Genomic DNA, 22,884 nt, shown 5'->3' on the forward strand with positions numbered 1-22,884 from the left:
ATATTACTATTAATCAAGTAACAAAGTGATGATGCATTTTTCAAGTTATGCTCATATTTTATTAAATATTTTTAAATTAAAATATATTAATTTTAAAATATGAAAAAAATAAAACTTTAATAACAAAATTAAAAAAAAAATAATAACAAAATTAGGAAATAGTAATAATTGGATTACTCTGTAATACATTATTGTTATCGGGTCAAGATGGGCAAAAACAGGGTTCGGGATACCCGAAAATTGATTTGGATACCCGAAAAATACATTCGGCAATGGAGCGAAATCAATCGAGTTTGGCGCGAAAACAAATCCCTTACCCATTTTTTGTGTTTATATTCTCAACCTTTTCATTTCTTCCCCAAAACCAATTTTTCATTACCATAATTCTTGTTTATATATGTCCAACCTTTTTCTTCATCTATTCTCCTACACACTACATCACAATAAATAGGGTTAAGTTCAATTGTTTTTACCACAGATCTCACAGGTTCCGAATTCGTTGTCAAAACTCAAAACAGGTTTTGGGAAAAGTGTTGGAGGTGGAAATGGCAGCGCCGACGGGGGCCATGGCCGGGAACGCCGAACACGTGTCTACTCCGCCTCGTTCTCTTCCTCAAGATCCGAAATCGAATCGCGCCAAGACGACCACCACTCCGCGGAGTAGGAAATCGTTGCTGCAAAACCTAAAGAGTGCTGAGGAGAAGCAAGCGTACCTCGAAACCCTAGGAAATGAGCTCCAGGCGTTGTTCCGCTACTATAAGGACGCGATGGCTGAGAAAGTGCGCATCGAACTGAGTCAGTGCGGCGGTTCGCGAAACGCCGTCGTGTCGGCTCTGTTGGAGGAGAGCGACCTTCCGCTGTCGAAGCTTGTTGACGAGATCCACGATAGGTTGAACGGCGAGGTCGGTAGCGGCGCAATCGTGCTGGCGGAGCCGGTGACCTACGCTACTGTGAAGAGTAGCGTGTTGTTTGCTGGACAGAGAGTGACTTACGGCGTGCCTAATGCCGACGCTGATGTGTTGGAGGACTACGCGGAGTCGTGCCTCTGGTGTTGGGAGGTGATTGTGAATTCTTGCTTATCTTGAATTTTGGTTCATTAATTATTCAATCGTATAACATGCATGCTAGGATTTGATCATCAAAATTTAAATTGTTTATACTTGTTGTATCGGTGATGCAGACGAGGGATTTGAAATTGATGCCGAAATCTGTTCGAGGACAGCTTGGTGTTCGACGCATGTGCCGGAAGAAGATCCATGAGAGGATTATAGCTGTCTCTGGTATTGTGGCTTTTGTTTGTTTGTTTTGTACCTGTAATTATACTGAAGCTTGCCATAATTTACATTCGTAGTTGGTGTTTCATTTTATTTAGCCTTTCCAATAGTTATTTATTTGATCAAGTTTTGGGAATGTGGTTGTTTGCTTCTTTAATAAGTATTTTGCTAAAATTGTTTTTTTTTTCCAGAAATGATATCAGCTTTGAAAAAGCTAGAGAGTGAGCCAAATTACAATGATGCCTTGAAGAGGGCATCGACAAAGCTTAATAAAGCTTTTCCTGAGGCAGATATCCGCTTGTTAGTGGAAAGTTCGTTGCAGAAAAACTGTGAAGACATGTACACTTCCTGACATGATTTGGTTGTTGTCTCAAATATTTAAATGTCTGTGATGATTGGTTTAATTTTCTAACATATGATTGTAGGGACAAGAAAAGAGCAAATCAAGAAAGTAAATTGCTAATTAAGCAGCTGGAGAGAAATAGAAGAGAAGCTGAGAAAGAGAAAGCAAGCATGCACAATGAACTGCAAAGAGAAACACAGCCCAATGTAAGTGAGGCTATTTTGACCCTGTTATATGTTCTGTATCGCTGAAGTTGCTATTTCTTGATGTTGCTCTCATGGGCAGTGCAATCATGTTTTACATATGTTCAAAATGAATATTTCTACTAGCTAACAGCATTATAATAGTCTGTCGCATTAGATGGTATTTATTATAACTTATAACCTACGATGCGTGGAAATGTTATGAATTGGATATAGTGGTATGCCTATTCTTAAAATTTACGATGCTTTACTTTTTAAAGAATATATTAAAAAAATTTGAATTAAAAATATATTTATTAGACATTGATATTTTTGCAAGTATATAAGTGCAATTGCTAATCAAATTTATTTTTTTAAAGCAGTATTATATATTTTTTGTACTATATAATAAAAGTATATAGCAAAAATATTTAATACTTATAATATTAAAATGAAAAGATACTTATTATAATAGATGATGTAACAATGAAATGGTTTAGACAGAAGAATATTTTTTTTTTAATATAGTATAACAATACAGCTTTAGGATATAGAATAGAAATGTTATTATATACTATAACTTGAATATGTTTCACACGGTAAGAATTAACATAATAGTGACACATGTATTACTTTAAAAATTAACCTGACACTAGAAATTGCTTGTTAAGTTTCGGTGACCTTGTTGGAGTGCAAAACAGACAAACAACCTATATTAAAGAATTATTAAATATTAACTTTAGAGTGAAAATTGAAATGCAGCTTTAGGTGATATTGGTGCAGTTCAAACATTGAGAAATTAAGATTATAAAGGCAAAACAAAAATGCATTTTGAAAAAAGAAAAAAGGGACGGCAAAACCACCATTTGATTTCTGTGTACCGGGACCCAAAAGGATAATTGAGCAGCTCTGAATCTGGTGATACAGCAGCACTACCATGTAAAGCCAGTGGAGTTACAGTGTTCACGAGTGCCAATGGAGAGACTAGAGCACATGATGATATATTGGCAATTTTTTTATTTAAAAAAAATCACTTGTCCGAATGACTCTATAGACTGTATTAGACAATGGACACTGATTGCATAAGTATGTATTCCTTTTGTATCTGAAAGTATCAGTATCAGAGACATGGGATCAAAAAATGATGTATTGGTGCATCTACTGTTATAATTCAGTTTATGTATGTGTATGAATATGTTAATTATTTGTTTTATGACTGAATTCATGTGATGAAAAATTGAAATAAGATCGAGTTTTTGTTTATTAAAGACTTTATTTCTTCAACTACTTGATTCTTTTAGGAATCAGATTTACAATTATCACAAGGTCAGGCCAAAAATGATGAGAAATGTCCTGTAAAGAGGCAACAGCAAAAGAAGCAAGTAGAGGAAACAAAAAGGGATCAACGACGCCGAGAGAAAGCTGAAGCTGAGTTAAAGAAGAAGCGTAGTTTAGAAAAGCAAGCCTCAATTATGGAGCGTTTTCTGAAAAAATGTAAAACTAATTCCTCATCTGAGAATGACAAAGCTTCAACCAAATCAACTGATGATTTGTCAAGCAGCAAAAACGAAAGTTTGTATGAGTCAGCTACACTTTCAATGGATTGTACTCTCGCATCAAGTAGTGATGTAACACTTGAGGATATTCGCAAGCAAGTATCTTTCAACATTCTTTTTTTATACCGGTTGTTCTGTTTTCAGATCTAACTCAAAGTGTTCACTTTTCAGGTCACACTTTTCTTCATGGCGCTCTTTAAGACAATCAATTCGCTCTAACAGAAAACAGAATTGGGGCTTACGTCAGAAGCCTAGGACTGAAGCTTTTAAGGAGCTTAAGCTGACAGCTATTAAAACTGATATTCATGATGATGAGTTGGACATGGAGAAACACGTGGACAGATTGGGTGAAGATAGTTCTGATATCAGTTCATGTGCAGTGAATGCAGATAGTTCTCTTCATGATAGTAAGAAGTACCATAGGGCGAGACAATTATATCAGTTTGACAAGTCTCATAGACCTGCGTTTTATGGTGTTTGGCCTACAAAAAGGTTAGATTGTACTTCATGAATGAACTTTTTTTTATTTTTACTGTTCGTCTAATATTTAGTTATGCAGATATTGTCACTATTGTCAGAGGCTCTTTTGTTGATTTGATTAAACGCCTATAAATGATTACTTTAAAGCTAGTATCAACAGTAATTTTGCTTTTGAATGTTATGATGTGTTTTCTGTATTTTCTTGTTCGAGTTTGCTTATGTGTATTAAAATATGTATTTCTAGTCATATTGTTGGACCACGCCATCCGCTAAGGAAGGATCCAAGCCTGGATTATGATGTCAGCAGTGATGAGGAGTGGGAAGAGGTGAATTGATTTTTGTTGTATTTAACTGAATTAATTTACAATGGATGCCATTCATCTGCTAACATTCTGTCTGTTTTAGGAGGAACCTGGTGAAAGTCTTTCTGATTGTGATAAAGATGAAGAGGAATGCCAAGAGGAATGCTCAAAATCTGATGAAGAAAGTGAAGATGGTTTTTTTGTACCAGATGGCTATCTATCCGCAGATGAGGTATATGCTTGGTGTTTTTGCTGTAATCAGTTTGTGTTTGTTATGACAATGTTTTGCATTTCAATGATTCTGAGATGAGTGATGTTTAGACCTTTTGATGTCTCAATATCCATATGCATGCTTTGTATTCTTTTATCAGCCTATTGCAAGGGCTGGGATAGGTGCATGAACAAGGGCTTGTTTTATTTCACCTTGAACAGTTGTACCGGTAACAGGCAACTGTTTTTGAATCTTAAAGCCACTACAACTGATTAGTCATATTTGTTTAATTTATATAGGGTGCTGCACAAGTGGACATGGAAATAGATGATGAGATTGAGGGGAATGATAGCTCATCTAGCTATAAGAATAACGTTGAGAGTGTGGAGTTTTGTGCTTTACTTCGGCAACAAAAATATCTAAACAGTTTGACAGAGCATGCTCTCCGGAAAAATCAACCCTTGATTATATCAAATTTGTTTCACGACAAGGAGTGTTTATCAAATCACAATATCAGTGGTATTTCTAAGTTGGAGCAGACGTGCTTGCAGGCCTTGAGTATGTACGTAATTCCTGGCGGCTCACTTGTAGAAATACCCATAGCTAAGATGCAAGACGAGGAACAAAAGGTTCGTCCCTCTATTGGTAAAGGTGGTGCTAGTGCAAGTTCTGGTATAGCGGCCATTCCTGACTCAGACCTACCCATAATTGTAAGTTATGCGTTTGAGTTGGATAATTTTCATGTATCTATCAAGATGTGTGTAGTTTGGTAGACTCAGTGTAGTGAAGTTGGTTGAGGGAACAATCAATCATGATGTCAGTTGTTTGCCAGGTGTAGGGATTTGGGAAAGCTTCCCTTTTTATTCTGTCTCCCACTTTCATTTTGTGGCTAATTTTATTGCATAGCATGCAAGTTTTATCACTTTACAAAGGTTTTGTTAACATTTCAGGTGACCACTATTCAAAGTTGTTCTCAAGGTATGAATAAAGTGCTAGTGTCTTTGCAACACAAATTTCCTTCTGTTCCCAAGTCCTGGATGAAGAATAAAGTGCGTGAAGTATCTGACTATGTTGATAACCGTTTGCAGGTTAGTTTGGTGGAGATCTCACAATCTAGCAATTGCTGCTAATTATTTTAGTGAAAGACATTAAAATTAACCGTTTAAGTATAATTTGCAAGTAGATTTATATTACCCACCTTACAACATTATCAAGCACATTTGGATACCAATTAAACTGTTTACAGTTGTGATTCTTGGTATGTTGTGTAAATATCATTTCTTCCCATGAAACCCTTAATGCTGCTATTGGTGGATAGTAGTCACAAACCCAACAAACATTTGACCCATAATGAACTTATATGGAGTGGACATGCAAATTGTCTTAACCTGGTTGGGCCCCTTAACAATTGATTTTACGTTGAATTGGATTCGTATGGAGTTGTGTTGAACCAAAGCCATCCGAAAACTTGCAATGTAGTATCTATTTATTCATCGGGATGGCAGTAGGTGACTGTTTATCATCATTTGGCAAAGGGTTGAATAATTCCTAATAAATCTTTCAAATTCCCTCTCCATGATCAATAAATGGTTAATAAAGTTAATGAGGGTGATCCTTTACCTTTTTTTTTAATCCTGGACTCCAAGTTTCTGTGTCATTGAGATGCCAAGCTGTAAATAAATTTTGCGCATCACGACCTTAAAAGCCAATGCTATTTTGACTGTCTGGGGACACAAGCACTCTCTCTTCGTGATTGAGTCTAGTACACAAGCACTCTCTCTTCGTGATTGAGTCTAGTGTGTATATGCTGAAATTTATTTTTCTCATTTTTATCCAGGTGAAGAAAGAAGTTCTGGATAAGCTTGGTTTGGCAGTTACACCTGGTATGCTATCTTCACTATCCCAAACATTTCTCCCCGAAGTCTTGATGCTGTTTGTTTCAATATCTAAACTATGTCTGATTGAACTGTCAGAAAAAAGCAGTGAGGGACCGAAGAGTATTGCTGCATTTTTTTCAAAAAGGTGCTTACCGCCGGGTCGTGAAAGTGTGAAACCTGGTGAAACTTCACCGCTGCCATCCCTGAAATCATCTTCTGCCGCCATTGATGAACGACCACAAAGTTCGTATAATGTTTGACATCTTATTCGCTACTTTCAGATTTCTTAGTTTAGACTTCGTAAAAAGTTTAAGATAGTGGGTTGCACTTAATGCTTGTTGACCACTGTAAGCAAGTTCCTGATTACCGTATATCTCAATGCTCCCTTTACTTTGTTTTGCAAGCTTAGACTTGATTGTGTTAACTAACTGTAATGTATAAAAGGATAATATTCCATTTGTACCCTATTTTTATTTTTCCAACTCTCTTTTAATAACTTCTTTGTGTGGTTTATTTATATTTGTCCTTGATCTTTTTAAATAATGTATTTGATTTAATTTTTTTTTGGCTTGGATTAAAACTCCTAATATTCCGAATACATCTTAAAATGTTATACAAAAAATGGGTGTGAAATAGTAATGAAGCCATATTTATTAGATATATTTCAAGTATTATGAATATAAATATACCATATGGAATGTTATTTATTAATTGACCTATTAATTTGTAATTTTTAAAACAATCATATTTTATTGAATTGTGACGTTTAAAAGTATATTAGATGTTCTTAAAATAGTTGAGTTTAACTTCTAAGATTTAAATTCATTGAAAGTAGATATAATAAATTTAATTTTAATGGTTAATATTTCTAGAAGTTTTTTTTATTTCATTATAAATGCTTACGAATACTACACAATTTGATTATATGTAAATTCATATTGAATTGCAGAAGACGACATTCATATATTTTAGCTAGTCTATTCAGAGCTGATTAAAAAAAAAGCTAGTCTATTCAGAACATAATTGGTACAGAGTCTTAGATGTTGAAAGCTGTAAGATATTGGAAATTATTGAACTTTTAATTGATTGTACTTTTTAAAAAATTTTGGAGTTATGAAAATGATTTGAAGTACTTTTTTTTTTAAATGAATTTTTCTATTTGCCGTTAAACTGAATCTGAATCTGAATCAATGTTTAAATATAGTTCTCTAACAATTATGATTGCACCACATTGGTAAAAAATCTCAGAGACCAAAGTAACTTGTTGCATACTTCTTCAACCCATGTTAAACTAAACCACTACCATATTGGATAGGTCCTTTTTGGTGCTTCTAACAACTACAAGCGCATACTATGAAGGACAAGCCCTATGAATTCTGACACAAAAATGTCATAGTGAACGAGGTTAGTTGCTGGGTGGATGAATATACCAGACAACTAGTTGATGGGTCTATAATGTTTGTAGAACCCAGCTAGCTTCAACCACAAGTGTTTGCTCTGGTTGTTGTTAAAACATGGAGACTTGGTACATGTGAACCTCTGGAACAAGTTTCATCCAGCATTTCTGGTTTTGATGATACCATATGCCAACAAGAAGGGAACTGAAATCCCATAGCCCAGGAAATGGAGAACTGGGTTCATCTCATAAGCTTTTAGAAGAGTTCTGCAATTCTGTAACGGAAAAAGTAAAGTAAATGACAAGATGAACAAAAAGGAACGAAAGAAAAAGGAAAAAGCAAGGACAACCAAAAAATCTGTCCTGAATTAGCAAGGGGAATAACTTTAGGTGTACAACTTTAAGTATTTGGTGTTATTTTCTAACTAAAATAAGAGTTTCATATTGTATTATAACATTGACCTATTACGGTGTAGGTTATCAAGGTGGCACTTCAATTTTATATGAGAACATTCTAAAAAACCACCCAGGGAAAGGTATTTGTTTCTTCTCCTCCCCTCCCCACCAAAAAATAGAGAAACTTATAACTGTAATCCATGTTAAACCAACTCTTAATTTTGGTTGCATTCTCTACAAACTATCGTTTTGATTACTCTATTATAATTGGATTTGACTATTTCAAAGAGGGTAAATATAATCTAAGTAGTATCAATTGTTGAAGAGAAATTTGGTGCTTGATATGCTAAGACATGGACGCTTTGTTATAACTACTGATTTTGTCATTAACAACTGAAATTGTTTTACCCTTTAAAGTGTAGAAGATCCCATATCCATTAAAGTTAAGGTTTACTATTTTTGTACTCTTTTTGCATGGACTTCACTGCAAAGTTTTATTTTAAGCCTTACCATAAAATGTTTCCAACATATTGCCACGCACACCACACACAGAAGCTTCCGAATCCATCGCTTGCAAAGGTGAACATTTGATACTATGCTGCTCTGGTGGTCATTTAATACAGTTTTTCTAGAGTCCATACGAAGATCATCTTTTTTCTTCTCCAAGAATGCCAACACATGTTCCCGGAAAATTGCTCTTTCTGCTGTCAGAGCACCAGTGACCAAAATTGCTGGCAAAACCACATATAATAGATGGGGAAGAACCACCACCATGATATCAGGAGATCCAACATACTCAAGCTTCCCCTTTCCATTAGAAGTCTCCATGACCCACCCCATATAGGTCATGTATACCATATTTTCCCCTTCATTAAAAACTTGCCCCATAAACCAGGGGAACAATATCAGATAAAAGAGGTATGCTATCCAACCAAACCATAATGTGTGGATCCTGCAGAGCTCCTGGAGAAACCATAATACACCATTTACTAAGTCTTTATTGGCAATGAAGTTCTTGTAAGTGTATATCTTCTTTGGAAAAACTAGGAGAGCTTTAGGAAGAAGAAGGAATATAAAAAAAAAGTAAAGTGCAGACCAGAACATTGGGTAGTATAGGGCAGCCCATTGGCACCCCATGACCAAGAACTCCTTCCAGCTCCAAGAAACTTTGAGGCTATGACCATTGATAGAAAACGGCCTCAACTGAGTCAAAGTTGATCTGCCTTCAGTGTCATTTGCTTCAATTTGAAGCCAATATCTATCAGGAGAAGCATCCTCAAAGGCTTTGTAATTCCATGGTGCAAGATAAAGGTCTCCCGTGGCGTTCTCATCAGCATGCCTGATCATATGTGTTTCTACGACTAAATCAAGGTTTCCAGATTTTGAATCGTAGATCCTAGCTACAACTGATACAACCGGGGAAACAGAAAACACCAGAGCTCGAATTTTCTCATAAGATGAAGGGGGTACAAATTTACATTCATAGTTGTGATGGCATGAAGATGTTATCATGAAGCGAGAGTCTAATGGAAAAGTTGGCAATATAATTGCATGTTTGGTTCCTGATTTGAAATCAACATCAACATATGAAACATGGCCTCTATCCATGGCTAAAATTCGAAAGGCTCTACTCTTTCTCCAATCACCCATCTCCCACTCCCAAAAGTCTTGAATTGGTGTGACTCCCATTGAACAATTTACAGTACTTTCAAACGAACTCTGATGTATATTGAACTGAAAAAGTTTCTGCAAGGGTGAAAAATGATTATTCAACTGATGGTGCCGCTTTAAGTTCAGACCAAATCCAGTATGGAGATGCCCACACAGGTAAGCTGATATGGAATGCTTTAGGAAAACATCTTCCAAGGTCCTTCCGGAAATTGAGGGTGCAGAAAATGAGAGTGGAAAATGCCCAAAGGAAATTTTGGTAACTGGTTTTTCTGACTGAGAATCCCACTGTGAGAGTTTCAAGTCTAGATCCTTTAGTAATTGATCTGTGGGATGCCCAAAAAGATTGGTTGGACCTCGTAAGCCAGTTGACATTGAGCTGTCAAACCCAACAAAGAGATGTTTTCGTTCCTTGGTCTGTGTGATACAATGCGAGTATGTAAAAATAAAATAAGTAAGAGAGAACATCATAGCACCAAGCAACATAATAATATAAAGAACCGAGCCTACAGTTTGAGAGCTCTGAATTCTTTAGTCTAGTTCAAACATATAAATGCATGATCATCCAAACTCTGATTTTACAAAAATGGTTCCAGGGTAATCCAGAAATTGGCAGGATAAAGTAACATGTTGCAGAAAACATATATTGGAGTAAGAAAAGATGAGAGCCCTTCCCTTAATTTTATTAATATCGATATTTAGTCTCTAAGGATTCAACTCCTATAAAGTTAAAGAAGTAAATAGTTACAACAACTCAAGAAAAATCAAGGAGCTGGTTTTAACAACTTTATAGTTCAGTATATTGCATGTATTTCATCATGGTTTCAACACTTAATTTTCTCATCCCATGGATCCAAATGGAGTCTGTTATCTAAATTTCCGTCTTACAATATGCCTACTGTGAACATTAAAAACACCTTAATGCTTGATCTAAAGTCAGGAAAACAGCAACATTTCAATTTCATAAATTGATATTTACTCAGGAGTAAATGAATATGCGACACTGACCTCAACTGTGACACTATTGACACGCCCATTTCTTCCCAACTGCCCACTGATGCTGTATTTAGAAAAAAAATCAAAGGAACAACCAACAACAGGAACACCAAAACTATCATGGTTGCCTCTGAGATCAAAGAACAGGCTCTTGTTGAGTCCACTTCTCTCAATAACAGTGTCCAGCACTCTCTGGTATTCCACCCATTCATTCTCATTCTGCTTCATTGTCAGCAAATCCTTGCTTTTACCGTCTGGTAAAAATTAGAATAGAGAGTTTAATCTTCATACATAATTATCTAATAAAAAATCATCTCTATGAATAACGTTTAGAGTAAATTACAATTACAATTTACAACCATGAAATCTCATCAACTACCACCTGGTATGGTATCTCTTACACTAGCTTCCCTTAATTCAGTCATTTGTTTAAAAATACATCACACTCATACCCTTTTATTACCTAAGAAACATGTATACGTAAACAAACAGTTAGGAGTATGCTCTCTATTTTAAAATTTTCAAGACTGACAACCAATCAGAAATCATAAATATTAGCAAATTTACACCTTTAAATGTACATTCTAATTAAATTCTATCTCTCCAAGCAATTATTTCAAAAAGTCAACGCTTACTACCCCAATTTATGATTAGACGACTATAAAAATGCATTCTAGGCAAATTCTTAGAACAAATCCTACACGTCATTATTCGAAACCCCATAAACAATTTTGGCTTCAAAATTGAAACTTGAAAGGTGGGCAGTGAAAAAGATAAGACGAACCAGTGAGGTCGCCAGTGATGAGGACGAGGGAGGGGTTGATGAGGGAGAGAGCGGGCCCCACAAATTTGGCGAAATCGCGGGCACGGTTTGGATGGTGAACGCTGAAATGAAGATCGGAAAGCTGAACCACCCAAACCACAGAATCTGGGCCTTCTTTGATGTGTGTAACTCCATCATTGCTTTCAGCTATGGAAATTTCACACAGAATCGCAACAGCAAGAAGAAGAAAAAGAAGTTTCGTGTTCCTTCCTCGGTTGTTTTGGGTTCGCAGTTTCATTTTGAATTGTTCAAATTCAGCTCACGGAATTTGAGTGCTTTTTATGCGTTGGTGTCATGATCACTGTAATGAACTACAGTGAGTGAATCATGTTGTTGCCTACACTCACATTCTTTTATTGATTAACAATCTCGTTTCCTAAGTTTAAACTAATAATTTATAAGCTACCTTATAAATTAGTCTTTCAATTTTCTCTGAGATTTTAATATTTTATTTTAAAGAAATAATCTTGGTTAAATTTTAAATTATATGTATTTATATTCTTTTACATTTCAATTACTTATTGTTTATGATATTTTAAATAAACGAGATAACTTTAGAGTTTAATTGAATAAAAAGAAGAGAAATTAGCATCTACTAAACTTTACTCCATTTAGAAACCAAACTCTCCAAGTCTTAATTAATCTCAAATTTCATTCATTATGAATTTAGTTTTATTTCAATTGATTTTAATCTTTATTGCTATATATATTATAAATATAATTTAATTTTAATTATTTTAACTTTTTATAAATAATTTTTCTAAAAATTTCGAGTTAAATAATTTTCATTAAAAAATAATAATTCATTAATATCTTTATAAACTTTTTTCTAGGAATTTTGGTCTTAAAAATCTATCATTGAAGGTTAATATTCTTGGATCATTTTATTGTCGTGGATAATTTTTTTAAAATTATTTTATAATGAATACGGCTTTAAAAATAAAAATAACAAAAATAAATTAAACACGTAATTTATTTGCATTTTTTTTCAAAAATTTATTTTTTGTCGCATTGACTATTAATAACAGTTTAATATGCGCGACTTATAAAATGAATTTTACTATTATTTTGTTTCTATTGAGTAAATAAAAAAATCAGCATCATATAATTTACGCAAATTAATATAGTTGTGTAATATAAAAAATAATATAATATCCATTAAATTTAATAGTGATGTAGTGTAAGTCTAATTTTCCAATAATGATGAAAACCCCATTAATATAGTTTTAAAATAACTATAATAAAATTCTGCAGATTTTATATATAATGTATAATGATTTACAAACATTAAAATATAATAAAATTTAAAATTGAAAATTAAATACACCTTTTAATCGTTTTCTGATTGTTATTTTATATTTTTAAAATCCTATTTTTAAATTATTTAAATATATAAACAAATAAATTATAACAAAAGAAGAAAATTATTATTTTATTTTATTGAAAATTTAGTGTAAATTATTTAACTTGATGTTAATAGAAAAAAGTATTTACAAAAAAGTGATAAATTTAGGGATTGATTCGAACGAAATTGAAATTTAGGTGTCTAATAAAACACATAATAAAGTTTAAAAATTAATTAAAAAAAATCAAGTTCAAAGTTTTACTTGTAAATGATGAGTTCGAAGATCAATTAATGCAAATTAAAATTTAGAGTGTATATTTATAGATTTTTTTTTTAAGAAGGTTAAATACTCCTTCTCCTTACATTAATAAAGTATATGTAAAATTTAAAACTTAAATAAAAGTACAAATATTCAATAATTTAGAGACTACAATTATACAGCAATAACCAACTAAAATGATTATTTAACTGAGTTTATATTAATAGACCACTCAAAGTACATGATAAAATGCATACAATATATTTGTTGATATTAATATAACATCATAATATTAAATAAATAATATTTTAATACTCATATATTAAAGGCTTAAAAATCCTAAAATGATACTAATAAAGTAAGGAATAAATTTATATATATGCTAACATAAATAATTGTATTATATATACTAGTGTAAGAGTTTTTTCAAATTTTAATACTCATATATTGTAAGAGCTCGTATATGAGCTTTTTGAACCTAGAGATTTACTTTAATTCGAATAAATATTCAAGACTTAACTTATCTAAATTTATATAATAATAAATTAGTGGTCATTTATGGGTTTTATGTTTTATTAATTCAATAAAAATATTTTTAAAGTCAAATAATTTAAAATACATGACAAGAAATGGATGCACATGTACTAGTTGGATTGTAACATAAACAAAATCTAATGAAAACATAATATAAATAAACACACAAAAGATAAACATAATTTAATGAGATTAAATTATGTGTATGTGATTGAGAGCAAAATAGTTTACGTTTGTATCATAGATTATAAATGGGGTTACATCTTTAGTAAATGTACATGCATAGGTTCATGCATAATATAATCACTCTTCTAAGTTTTCATTTGTAGGACAAAAAATACATGTATAAGTTAGAGAAAAAAACTTGTATTATAGATTCTCATTTAAATGTAGTAGAAAGAATCATATTGTAAGCTTTTTAAGAAAAATATTTCCTTTATGGAAATAATTATTTTAAACATTTTGAAAATTGTTTTTTTTTTTAAATTATACACGTGTTTGATGTGTTTAGACTTTATTCAACTCTCACAATCACCTCAAGTTTACCATTTTCTTTTTCTCCAACAAGTAAAATCATAAATACAAAGAGAGACAAAGAGTTTTTTCAAAGTTATATGAATTTGCGAGATTTTGAAACTCTATATCTTTTTTTTATTTGTGACTTTGTATTCGACTTGACCTTCACCTTGAATAATGAACTTTACAATTTGTTAATGTAAAAATTCTTTCCAAAGTAAGAATCAAATTTGAACTTAATTTAACTTTTTTTTTCCTGTTTTATCTTGTTTGTTGGAGATTAAACATCACTTAGGTATAAAAAAAAACATTTCATAATATGTAAACCTTATCTTATAAGTCGATTTTGTAAAATTGAGTTAAGTTTAAAGTTTACTTCTTAAGATGATATTAGATCATTTACAACCTATCTTATTGTTATCAGACCACCCATAAATATATAGTTTCACGCACAAATTATCTCAGTGTGAAAAAGTGATCACATCAACTAAAGTTAAAGACATTTCATAATATATATATATATATATATATAAATGAATATCATTTAAAGTCGAATTTATAAGATTGAATTAGACTTAAAATCCACTTTTAAAATTGTTTTCACCAATTAAAGAATTTCACAACTCAGTTTTCAATTTTATATGAGTTCAAATTATGTCTCTCTCCAAAGAAAATATAATACCATCTTTTTTATAATTTAAACTGCATTGTTTAATTGAAAATATGTTTTTTAGCGGTTTAAAAAAAGTGTTTTTTTTTTCTGCAATACAATACAAGAATGAACACCAAATTAAATGAGAAGAACATTTCCATCCATTTTTATAAAAATTTAAATATTTCTAAAATGCTATTTTTTTTATTCTATTTATTATTTGTTGATAAAAGAACACTCATTTCCATTGTTTCAACGATTAAACAATAAAATTATTCTCAAATTAATGCACATTCAAATAGAAAAGTAATGTAGTTAGGTTTATGTTATCTTTTGATACATATTTTTAACAGCACTGATAATTTTATATTTGACTTAGTTTGGTACATAACACAAGTCACAACTCATTTCAAAGCCGTATACTATTAAGCTTCTGAATTTTATTTATAGGAATATTCTCAAAACAATATTACTTAAAAAATAAAAATAGTAAACATGTAGTCAAAATAAAAGGCTGATATCAAAGGTTCCAAAAGTTTTTTTTTTAATTTTATTTTCGTAAACTTCAAAAACTGAACAAAAAACATTTTACCTAGCAATATTCTAAAAGCACTTTGTAGAAAAATTCATTTTGTATAATATATTATTTTTGTTGTCTTATTATATTGGTACAAAATATTACACACTTTTTCATGATTAATTTAGTAAAGAAAACCTATCTAAACACCTCAAACAATCTCTTTGACCAATCATGTTTTTTTAATTTAAAAAAGAAACTCAAGTTCAACATATCTTATTCAAGAAACCTGTTACTATATGTTTATTAAGAACACTTGTGATATACAATATAATAAAAATGAATTCCATTGATAAATTGTTTTTTATTTTTGTATAGCCCCATTATTTATAGGTCTTGACACTACAAGTAGGTCAAAAGTAGCTTTTTTTTTGTCAAATTACGAGGGCTTTTTGTCGATTCATTCTGGAAAAAACTTCATTATAAATATTCAATCCACTTCACAATAACTTGAGTTTTTTTTTACCTTGTTTTCCAATAATGTAGTCCTATGCCAAGAAACCATTTTAAAAAGGTTAATAAATGTATTTAAAAAATGAAGAAGAAGTCCAAAGTAAATAAATATTAATGTATTCCGTGACCATTTTCAATGTAACTTTGTCATAAACTCTAATAAAAACTTTAAATTATAATTAGAATATTCAATGGATATCTGAAAACATAATACTTATTTGCATAGGTCCTATCAACTAGCTCAATTAATTCACTACTAACAAATTATTAAATAAAAATTAATATTATAAAAAAAAGAATTAGTTAATATATTAGTCAAACTACATACTATCTAGAAGTTAAAAAAATAAATAATATTTAAATTAACTTATATTATTAATAAATAATTTTTAAATCAGTATCTAATTAATTATAAAGATTTTAACTATCAATATATAGAGTATATAAAATCTTAGGAAATTAAATATGAATTTAAAAATAATTATAAATTATAAAAATTAATTTAAATACTAATTTTTTTTAGTTTCTTTGTTTTTTTTTCTATAAAAAATAGTTTTTGTATAATGATTCTTTCTTTATAGTGATTGATAACATTTTTTATTAAAAATTAAAAAAAAAAGTTGTTTTGAATAGCTTAATGAAGAGTCACAGATTACTAGTAGTATTTATGATACCAAGGTAAACATTTACTAAGCATGTTTTTTACAGTGGGAAGAGGGGAAGATGGTTTAATAATATAATAATATAATAATATAATAATGGTAAGTTAATTTATGTTTAAAAAAGAATAAAGAAAAAGTGGGTAGATGTGTTTGATGGTCCTTGATTGGTTTGTTGTTGGTCAAAGTTACATTATGGAATTGCAGCATTCGAGATCAATCTTTAACTTTCTTTTATTAATTACCCTTTCTTTCTCCTTCCACATTTTAACCTATTGCATTCTTCTTCACCATGTGCCCTTCAATTAACTTCAACATCATTAATTTTCCACTTTCATTCAACATTAATGTTCTTCTCTTTTCACACTTCAACATCAAATCCCCACTTGCAAACAAAGAAAGTGTAAATGAAACTAGTTTTTTATAAATAAAAAATAAATTAAATAAAATTAATTGTTTAAGAGATTCTCTAATCCATATACTTAGCTCCAATTGAAGTGGTATACTAAAAATGTTGAGACTTTTTCAATAAATACTTTATAGCACTTTATAAAAATATTTTAATTTTTTCTTATAGAAATTATGTGGGAAAAGTCTTGCAAAATATCAAAAATTGTATCAATGATGTAAGAAATAATTCAGTTTATTTTAAGAGTCATTTAACAACTATAAAAATATACTAATATGAGTGATAAATATTTTTAAGTAAGATATGGATTTTGGTCTAATTTTTCGTAGTTTTATCTTTTTTTAATAACATTTTTTATGTGATGACAAATAATTATTGTTACTGGAACTATCAACTGAGATCTTAAGTTACATAACAATACATAAGATGAAATTTTTTATTTAAAAAATATTTTAAGTGAAACCTTATATTCCATTCAATAAATAAAAAAAAAGAACTTTATAAATATAATTACTCGGATAATGTTTTTGTTGAAAATATTATTTGTTTTGGAATTTTATCATATTTTTATTTAAAAAGTTCATTCGAAAATTAAGTGAAAAATTAGTGTGTATATAAGTTATTATTGTTATAGAGCCTAATCATTATATTGTACAGAACAGAGAACAGATGTCTCATTAAAAAAAATAGTTAATTTTTATTTATATTTAGATAATAATTAAAGAAAATGCTAAAAGTATTGATCTAAGAAATAAAAATGGAAATCTTTTATTGGAATGCAGAAAAAACTACAGTTTTTTTTAATGATATTTACGTATTTTTATACGTTCTTATACAGTATAGTAGTAGTAGAATGTGTAGGTGAAATTCCACATTGGGAGTTAGATTTTTGTCCGATTTGTCTCTTCACAAACTTTTGAGAATGAAATATGTAACCCGCAAGACAAGGGGTTGTTGTCCTTGCATAGGGCACAAGGACCAACAATTATTTCCCTAACTAATTTCTCTTTGCCCCATTAATTTATCTCATTACTCTATATATAAAAAATTACAATAAATACTTAGTGCTTATTCATATCCTATAACCACAACTATTACTAGCTCAAGCTTTGTCTTCAACTTTACTCTTAAAGGTTATTGGAATATCATTTTTTTAATTAAAAAAAATAATTGTGATACATTTTTATTATTAAAAAATATCTGTCATTTATATTTTTCTTTAAGGAAAAATAAAAAACATGAATTATTGTTTTTGGTTTTGTTGAGAAAAAAGTTCCGTTTGAAACGAGGGAGCAATTGATGATTGGGACGATGAGATAACACTTAAATAATGAACCCAATCTTACAGAGTTATGGGTTGCTACGTGTTTCTTCGTCTGCATATAAAAATACACAAAGAAAAATAATTCACAAACATTTCAAATTTTATATATATATATATATATATATATATATATATTTTGTGAGTGTGAGAACATACTATAACATAAATATAACATTTTCTAGGATAATTATTATATAATACCAATTTTAATATAACTACATAAGTTTTTTTTTAAAATACTAAAGAATTTTTTTACAAATTAATTAATACATAAACTAATTTTAACATACAATCAATCTAGTTTCAACTTTTCTTCTTGATTTTTCATAAAAGAAACATGTGGAAAAATTCATCTAATATATTCGTTGTTAAAAAAGGTTTAGTCTATAAAAATTTATATTGCAAACTCCCTTATTAAAAACTTATATTGTTAAATGATGGTAATATGAAAATTGTTTATAAGTTGAAACGTGAACATCCATTATTTTTAAATACTTGTTAATATTTATCACTTTTTATTTTTCTTTTTTTCCTCTCCCGTTACATTATCTACATTTATATTTCAACAGTCTAATAAAATTTATAAATTTATAAATTGAAAAATTTAAGTTAATATTATAAATGTTGATTTAATATTGAAAATGGCAATATATTAAATTTATTGTTAATAATGTCAAACATGTTATAATAATAAATTTTAGTTACAAATATATTTATATATTTGGTATCAAATTTATTAAAAAACATGTATAGAATACATAAATATTATTAACTAAGAGGATGATCATTAACCATGAAGAGTTTAATTATATGTTATTGACATGTTAATGAAATTAGTTTAAAGAAAAAAATGTTTCAAGTTGTAGAATGCAAATTACTTAGATATAAGACCATAGTTAACATGAGTCTTTAACATCTCTTTATAATTGGATATAAGATCATAGTTTACATAAGTCTTTAACATCTCTTTATAAGTTATTTGAAATTATTAGTCTATTTAAATCATTAGTGTATTTACGAACCTTACATTTCTTCATGCATTTTAGATCATTGATTACGAAAAAAGACAATTTGTTGTAACTAACTTGTGAACAATAACATCACATGATGTTGTTCATTTTGTAATCCAATTCTCATGAGTGAAGAATATAGTGTCATGTGAATTAGTGTATTTATTTAGTCCATTTATAGATTTTGCATTTCTCAATGCAACTTTTAGATTGTTGTTTTTTTATTGTAAGTAAGGACAATTTACTACTATGGAACTCAAAATTGCACTTTTCAAATTTTAAGATAAGTAAGATGAATAGAAGCATCAATCAGATTTGAGGTTCTGTGTGGGTGACAGTAGTAGTTGAAATGTGGAAACATAGGAATAAAACGATCTTCAATAGTGGTAGAGTAGATCACACTGAAATCTTTGGTGCAAGTGAAATTTGGTCATGGGTACACTTCAAAGTTCGTAGGGTAAGTTTTTTTTTACTCTGATTGGTGTCTTGAGCCTTTGGTCTATATAAGATCTGTTAGAAAAATTTAGATGGTTTTTTTTGTATTTGTTGTCGTATGGTTTAGGTTGAGGTTGATCTGTATTAGGGTTGAGGTATCCCTGAAATATCTCTATTTATTGATTTTTTTTTGCCGATAAAATTAAGGATAATTTACTACATGATACCTGACTTGTGAACGATGACATTATATGATTATGTTGATTTACTTTTCACATTATTCAATGAATTGTGGATCTCTATTTTTTCTTATCACAAAAGATGGATAGTTGCAAGATTACTAATTAGTGAATAGTAATGTCACATAAAATGGCGGTGTATTGCCATGATTGTTGTATGACATTGTAATGGAAAAAAATATTTTTATATAAGTTTAGGAGTTTAAATTTTGTAAGATGTTTAAATGTGTGTAAGCCTTCTCAAAAATAAAATTGTTATAAAACACAACTTTAAAGTACAAATTTGCACAAGATCACTTATATTGATTATAGTAAAGGTCTTAATTAGAGAAGGTATTATTGAAACATACTAAGACACTTGTCTTGTTTTTTCATAATGTGTTCAGTATCATAATTAGGATTATATTTATTATGTCGATTTTTATTCAAGTAATTATTGTGTTGATAATCAATATTGTCAATTAACTGTAATAAGACTCAGACTCACATGCATTTCTAACTAATTTTTCTTTACTTATTCTGTCATTTATCATAACATTTATTATAATAGGACATATTTGGCTAAAACCTTCAAACCCATATAAGTACGTAACTCCTCCTATCCAAAATCTTAAGACAATGAGTTTGTAGATATTATTCCTTATATATCACTCAATTTTCTCATTTATACTTAATGTGAGACTTAGACTTATTTGAGTTTGTTACAAATATCTCAGAATATCTATACACATGCCTTTATTACAATTACAAACCAAACTAAGGGATACATTGGTTTACAAGTACAAATAAGAGTGAAGTATGACATTTGATGTCATGTATAAGATATAATGTACAACTATCCATGATTTTGGAGTTTATATTTTAACTTTGCATATTTTCTTGTATAAAAAAATGTAGACTGATTATGGAAAAATTAGTAAAAAGTAATAAGTACGTAAGGAGAACTTCATTTTCAATCAAACTCAAAATGTCTGTCTTATTAGTTTGAATTTGTTCTTCTATTAGTTCACGTGAGAGTGAAAACCATGTTTTCTCTTAACTACTTCAATTTGATGCTAAAGATAATTAACGACTCTCTTCTAATTGATATTTTTTTACGATCACTAGTTCAAGTGGATGAAACATTTTTATATAAAAAAGTACATATGAATCTTACTGTGATTTTTGCTATGATTTAAAGTAAAACAATTAATAATATTATTTATTAGTATTTTAAGAAACCTAAGAATACATGTCATATAACAAAATTGACTAGTGTAAAATATATATTTTTCATCATAAGTTTATCATAAGTTTATCAAGAGTGTGTATAGTTTCATATATGTATAATACGTTTGACATGTTGAAAAACTTCATGTGATGCTTCAATAAGGTAAAGTTCAAAAATATAGTGAATGCATGTAAATATTCCATAAAAATACATTTATTTAATATTAATAAAAAAATGAAAATGAAAATAAGAATAAAAATATAATTTTATAAGAATTCTATTTATAAAAAGAATTATTAACAGTAAATTTAAATTAATAATAATGAAAAGTTCGTAATTTATTTATTAAATTATTTATAAATATAATTTTTAATTAATTTTAAATTTATAGGTTGATTATTAATAATAAATTTAAATTAACAATAGTATTTAATTAATTTGTTTCAATTAATAAACATTTATTAATTTTTAAGATCATTTTAATTTAATAATAATAACAAATTTAAATTTTATTTAAACTGATAAAAAGTAATTTAATAATTCCTAATTAACTATAACAATAATAATAAAATTTAAATAATACAAACTAATAAAATTTAATAATTTTTATATTATTAATTTAAAAATATATTAAAATTTCTGAAATAAAAATTACTAAAAAAATAAATTATGTAACTGAATTTCTGTGTTATTTCAGTTGTCCACTGTGTAATTTGGTTTTGAATATTGAAATTATTTGACTACAAACATGATAATATGGTAAATACATACATTTAACATCCTAAAATATTAATATTTTTATTTTATTTTTTAATTCAAAATATTATTATATTATTATAAAAAGTTGTGAACTATGTGGTGTAAAAGAAAAGTTTTCCATCTGGAAAAGGAATTGAATAGAAATATTTGAGTATTGAAGTTAAAATTTGAAAAGCAAGTTAAGGTTCTGACTTATGATGGTGATAATAGGTCTGACATGAGGTGACTAATGTCCAAGTGGGCTTGAATAAATGGGTGTGGCGAGGGGCTGCGTGTGGTTTTTTGTCACGCTATTTTGTCAGAAAATTATTATTTCAACCATTCTTCTCTCCTCTCTTCTCCAACACAAACAAAACTATAATTCATAATCATTTCAACTCCAAACAAAAATCCTTCAATTTCTATCACTTTTTATTTCAGTAAAAGAATGTTTATCTGGTTTATGATCAATCACTTTCATGCATGTCTCTGGTTAACTTACTCTATTTTTTCAAGACTTTGTTTGATTTTGTGTTTGCTGATGAAGAACTGTTAGTTTGATTTTGTGTTTGCTGATGAAGAACTGTTAGTAACCAAATCAAAACCTACTTTGCAACTCATTGCATAATCTTCTTTTTCTATTCTCTCACAAAAATAGTATTTCACTGCATTTTGAACAGTTTGGACTGAAAAAACACTGCTGCATATAGGATATAGATGATAAATTAATTTATTGTTGCACATGTGACTTTTCTTTCTTAAACATTCTTATTTATGTGCAGTGAACATTATTATATGAGGTTTTTTTAATGGACTTTAGATTAAAATAACTCATTCATACAATAAATTTCATACATGATAACTAGATCAGTATCCGTACAGAAATATATTTTAATAAAATACATAGTTCAATTATGCACCAGACTGATCATTCATGTCCACACGTGTTTATGCATATGAACAATGAGTAGCTTATCTTTGAAAAAACTGCAATACTGCAAAAATCTAATCTTAGAACCA

The 22,884-nt window shown here is 29.4% G+C and overlaps 2 protein-coding genes across 3 annotated transcripts; one reads left to right on the forward strand and one right to left on the reverse strand.

Moving 5' to 3' along the window:
* The first annotated feature begins 280 nt into the window (after positions 1-280).
* Positions 281-6,707, forward strand: FAS1 (chromatin assembly factor-1 (FASCIATA1) (FAS1)). The gene is made up of 12 exons (XM_068629038.2): positions 281-1,058; positions 1,181-1,280; positions 1,466-1,613; positions 1,700-1,823; positions 3,101-3,450; positions 3,527-3,847; positions 4,080-4,161; positions 4,241-4,369; positions 4,648-5,058; positions 5,299-5,436; positions 6,186-6,231; positions 6,322-6,707. The coding sequence occupies exons 1-12, from the start codon at positions 546-548 to the stop codon at positions 6,483-6,485; spliced, it is 2,526 nt and encodes an 841-aa protein (XP_068485139.1). The 5' UTR covers positions 281-545; the 3' UTR covers positions 6,486-6,707.
* A 709-nt stretch (positions 6,708-7,416) lies between these two features.
* LOC137823774 (Calcineurin-like metallo-phosphoesterase superfamily protein) lies at positions 7,417-11,875 on the reverse strand. 2 transcript variants are annotated; one of them, XR_016514856.1, is made up of 5 exons: positions 11,466-11,857; positions 10,694-10,935; positions 9,114-10,102; positions 8,528-8,980; positions 7,417-7,896 (listed from the first exon to the last, which is right to left on the reverse strand). XR_016514856.1 is itself a non-coding variant. In XM_068629040.2 (4 exons), the coding sequence occupies exons 1-4, from the start codon at positions 11,740-11,742 to the stop codon at positions 7,777-7,779; spliced, it is 2,214 nt and encodes a 737-aa protein (XP_068485141.1). In that variant the 5' UTR covers positions 11,743-11,875; the 3' UTR covers positions 7,417-7,776. The 2 variants fall into 2 exon arrangements, 1 of the variants encoding a protein (XP_068485141.1); XM_068629040.2 differs by having other exon boundaries at positions 8,528-10,102; positions 11,466-11,875.
* Positions 11,876-22,884: the final 11,009 nt, after the last annotated feature.

The sequence above is a fragment of the Phaseolus vulgaris genome, chromosome 8 (genome assembly GCF_051622355.1).
Source record: "Phaseolus vulgaris cultivar YP4 chromosome 8, ASM5162235v1, whole genome shotgun sequence".
Taxonomy (NCBI): domain Eukaryota; kingdom Viridiplantae; phylum Streptophyta; class Magnoliopsida; order Fabales; family Fabaceae; genus Phaseolus; species Phaseolus vulgaris.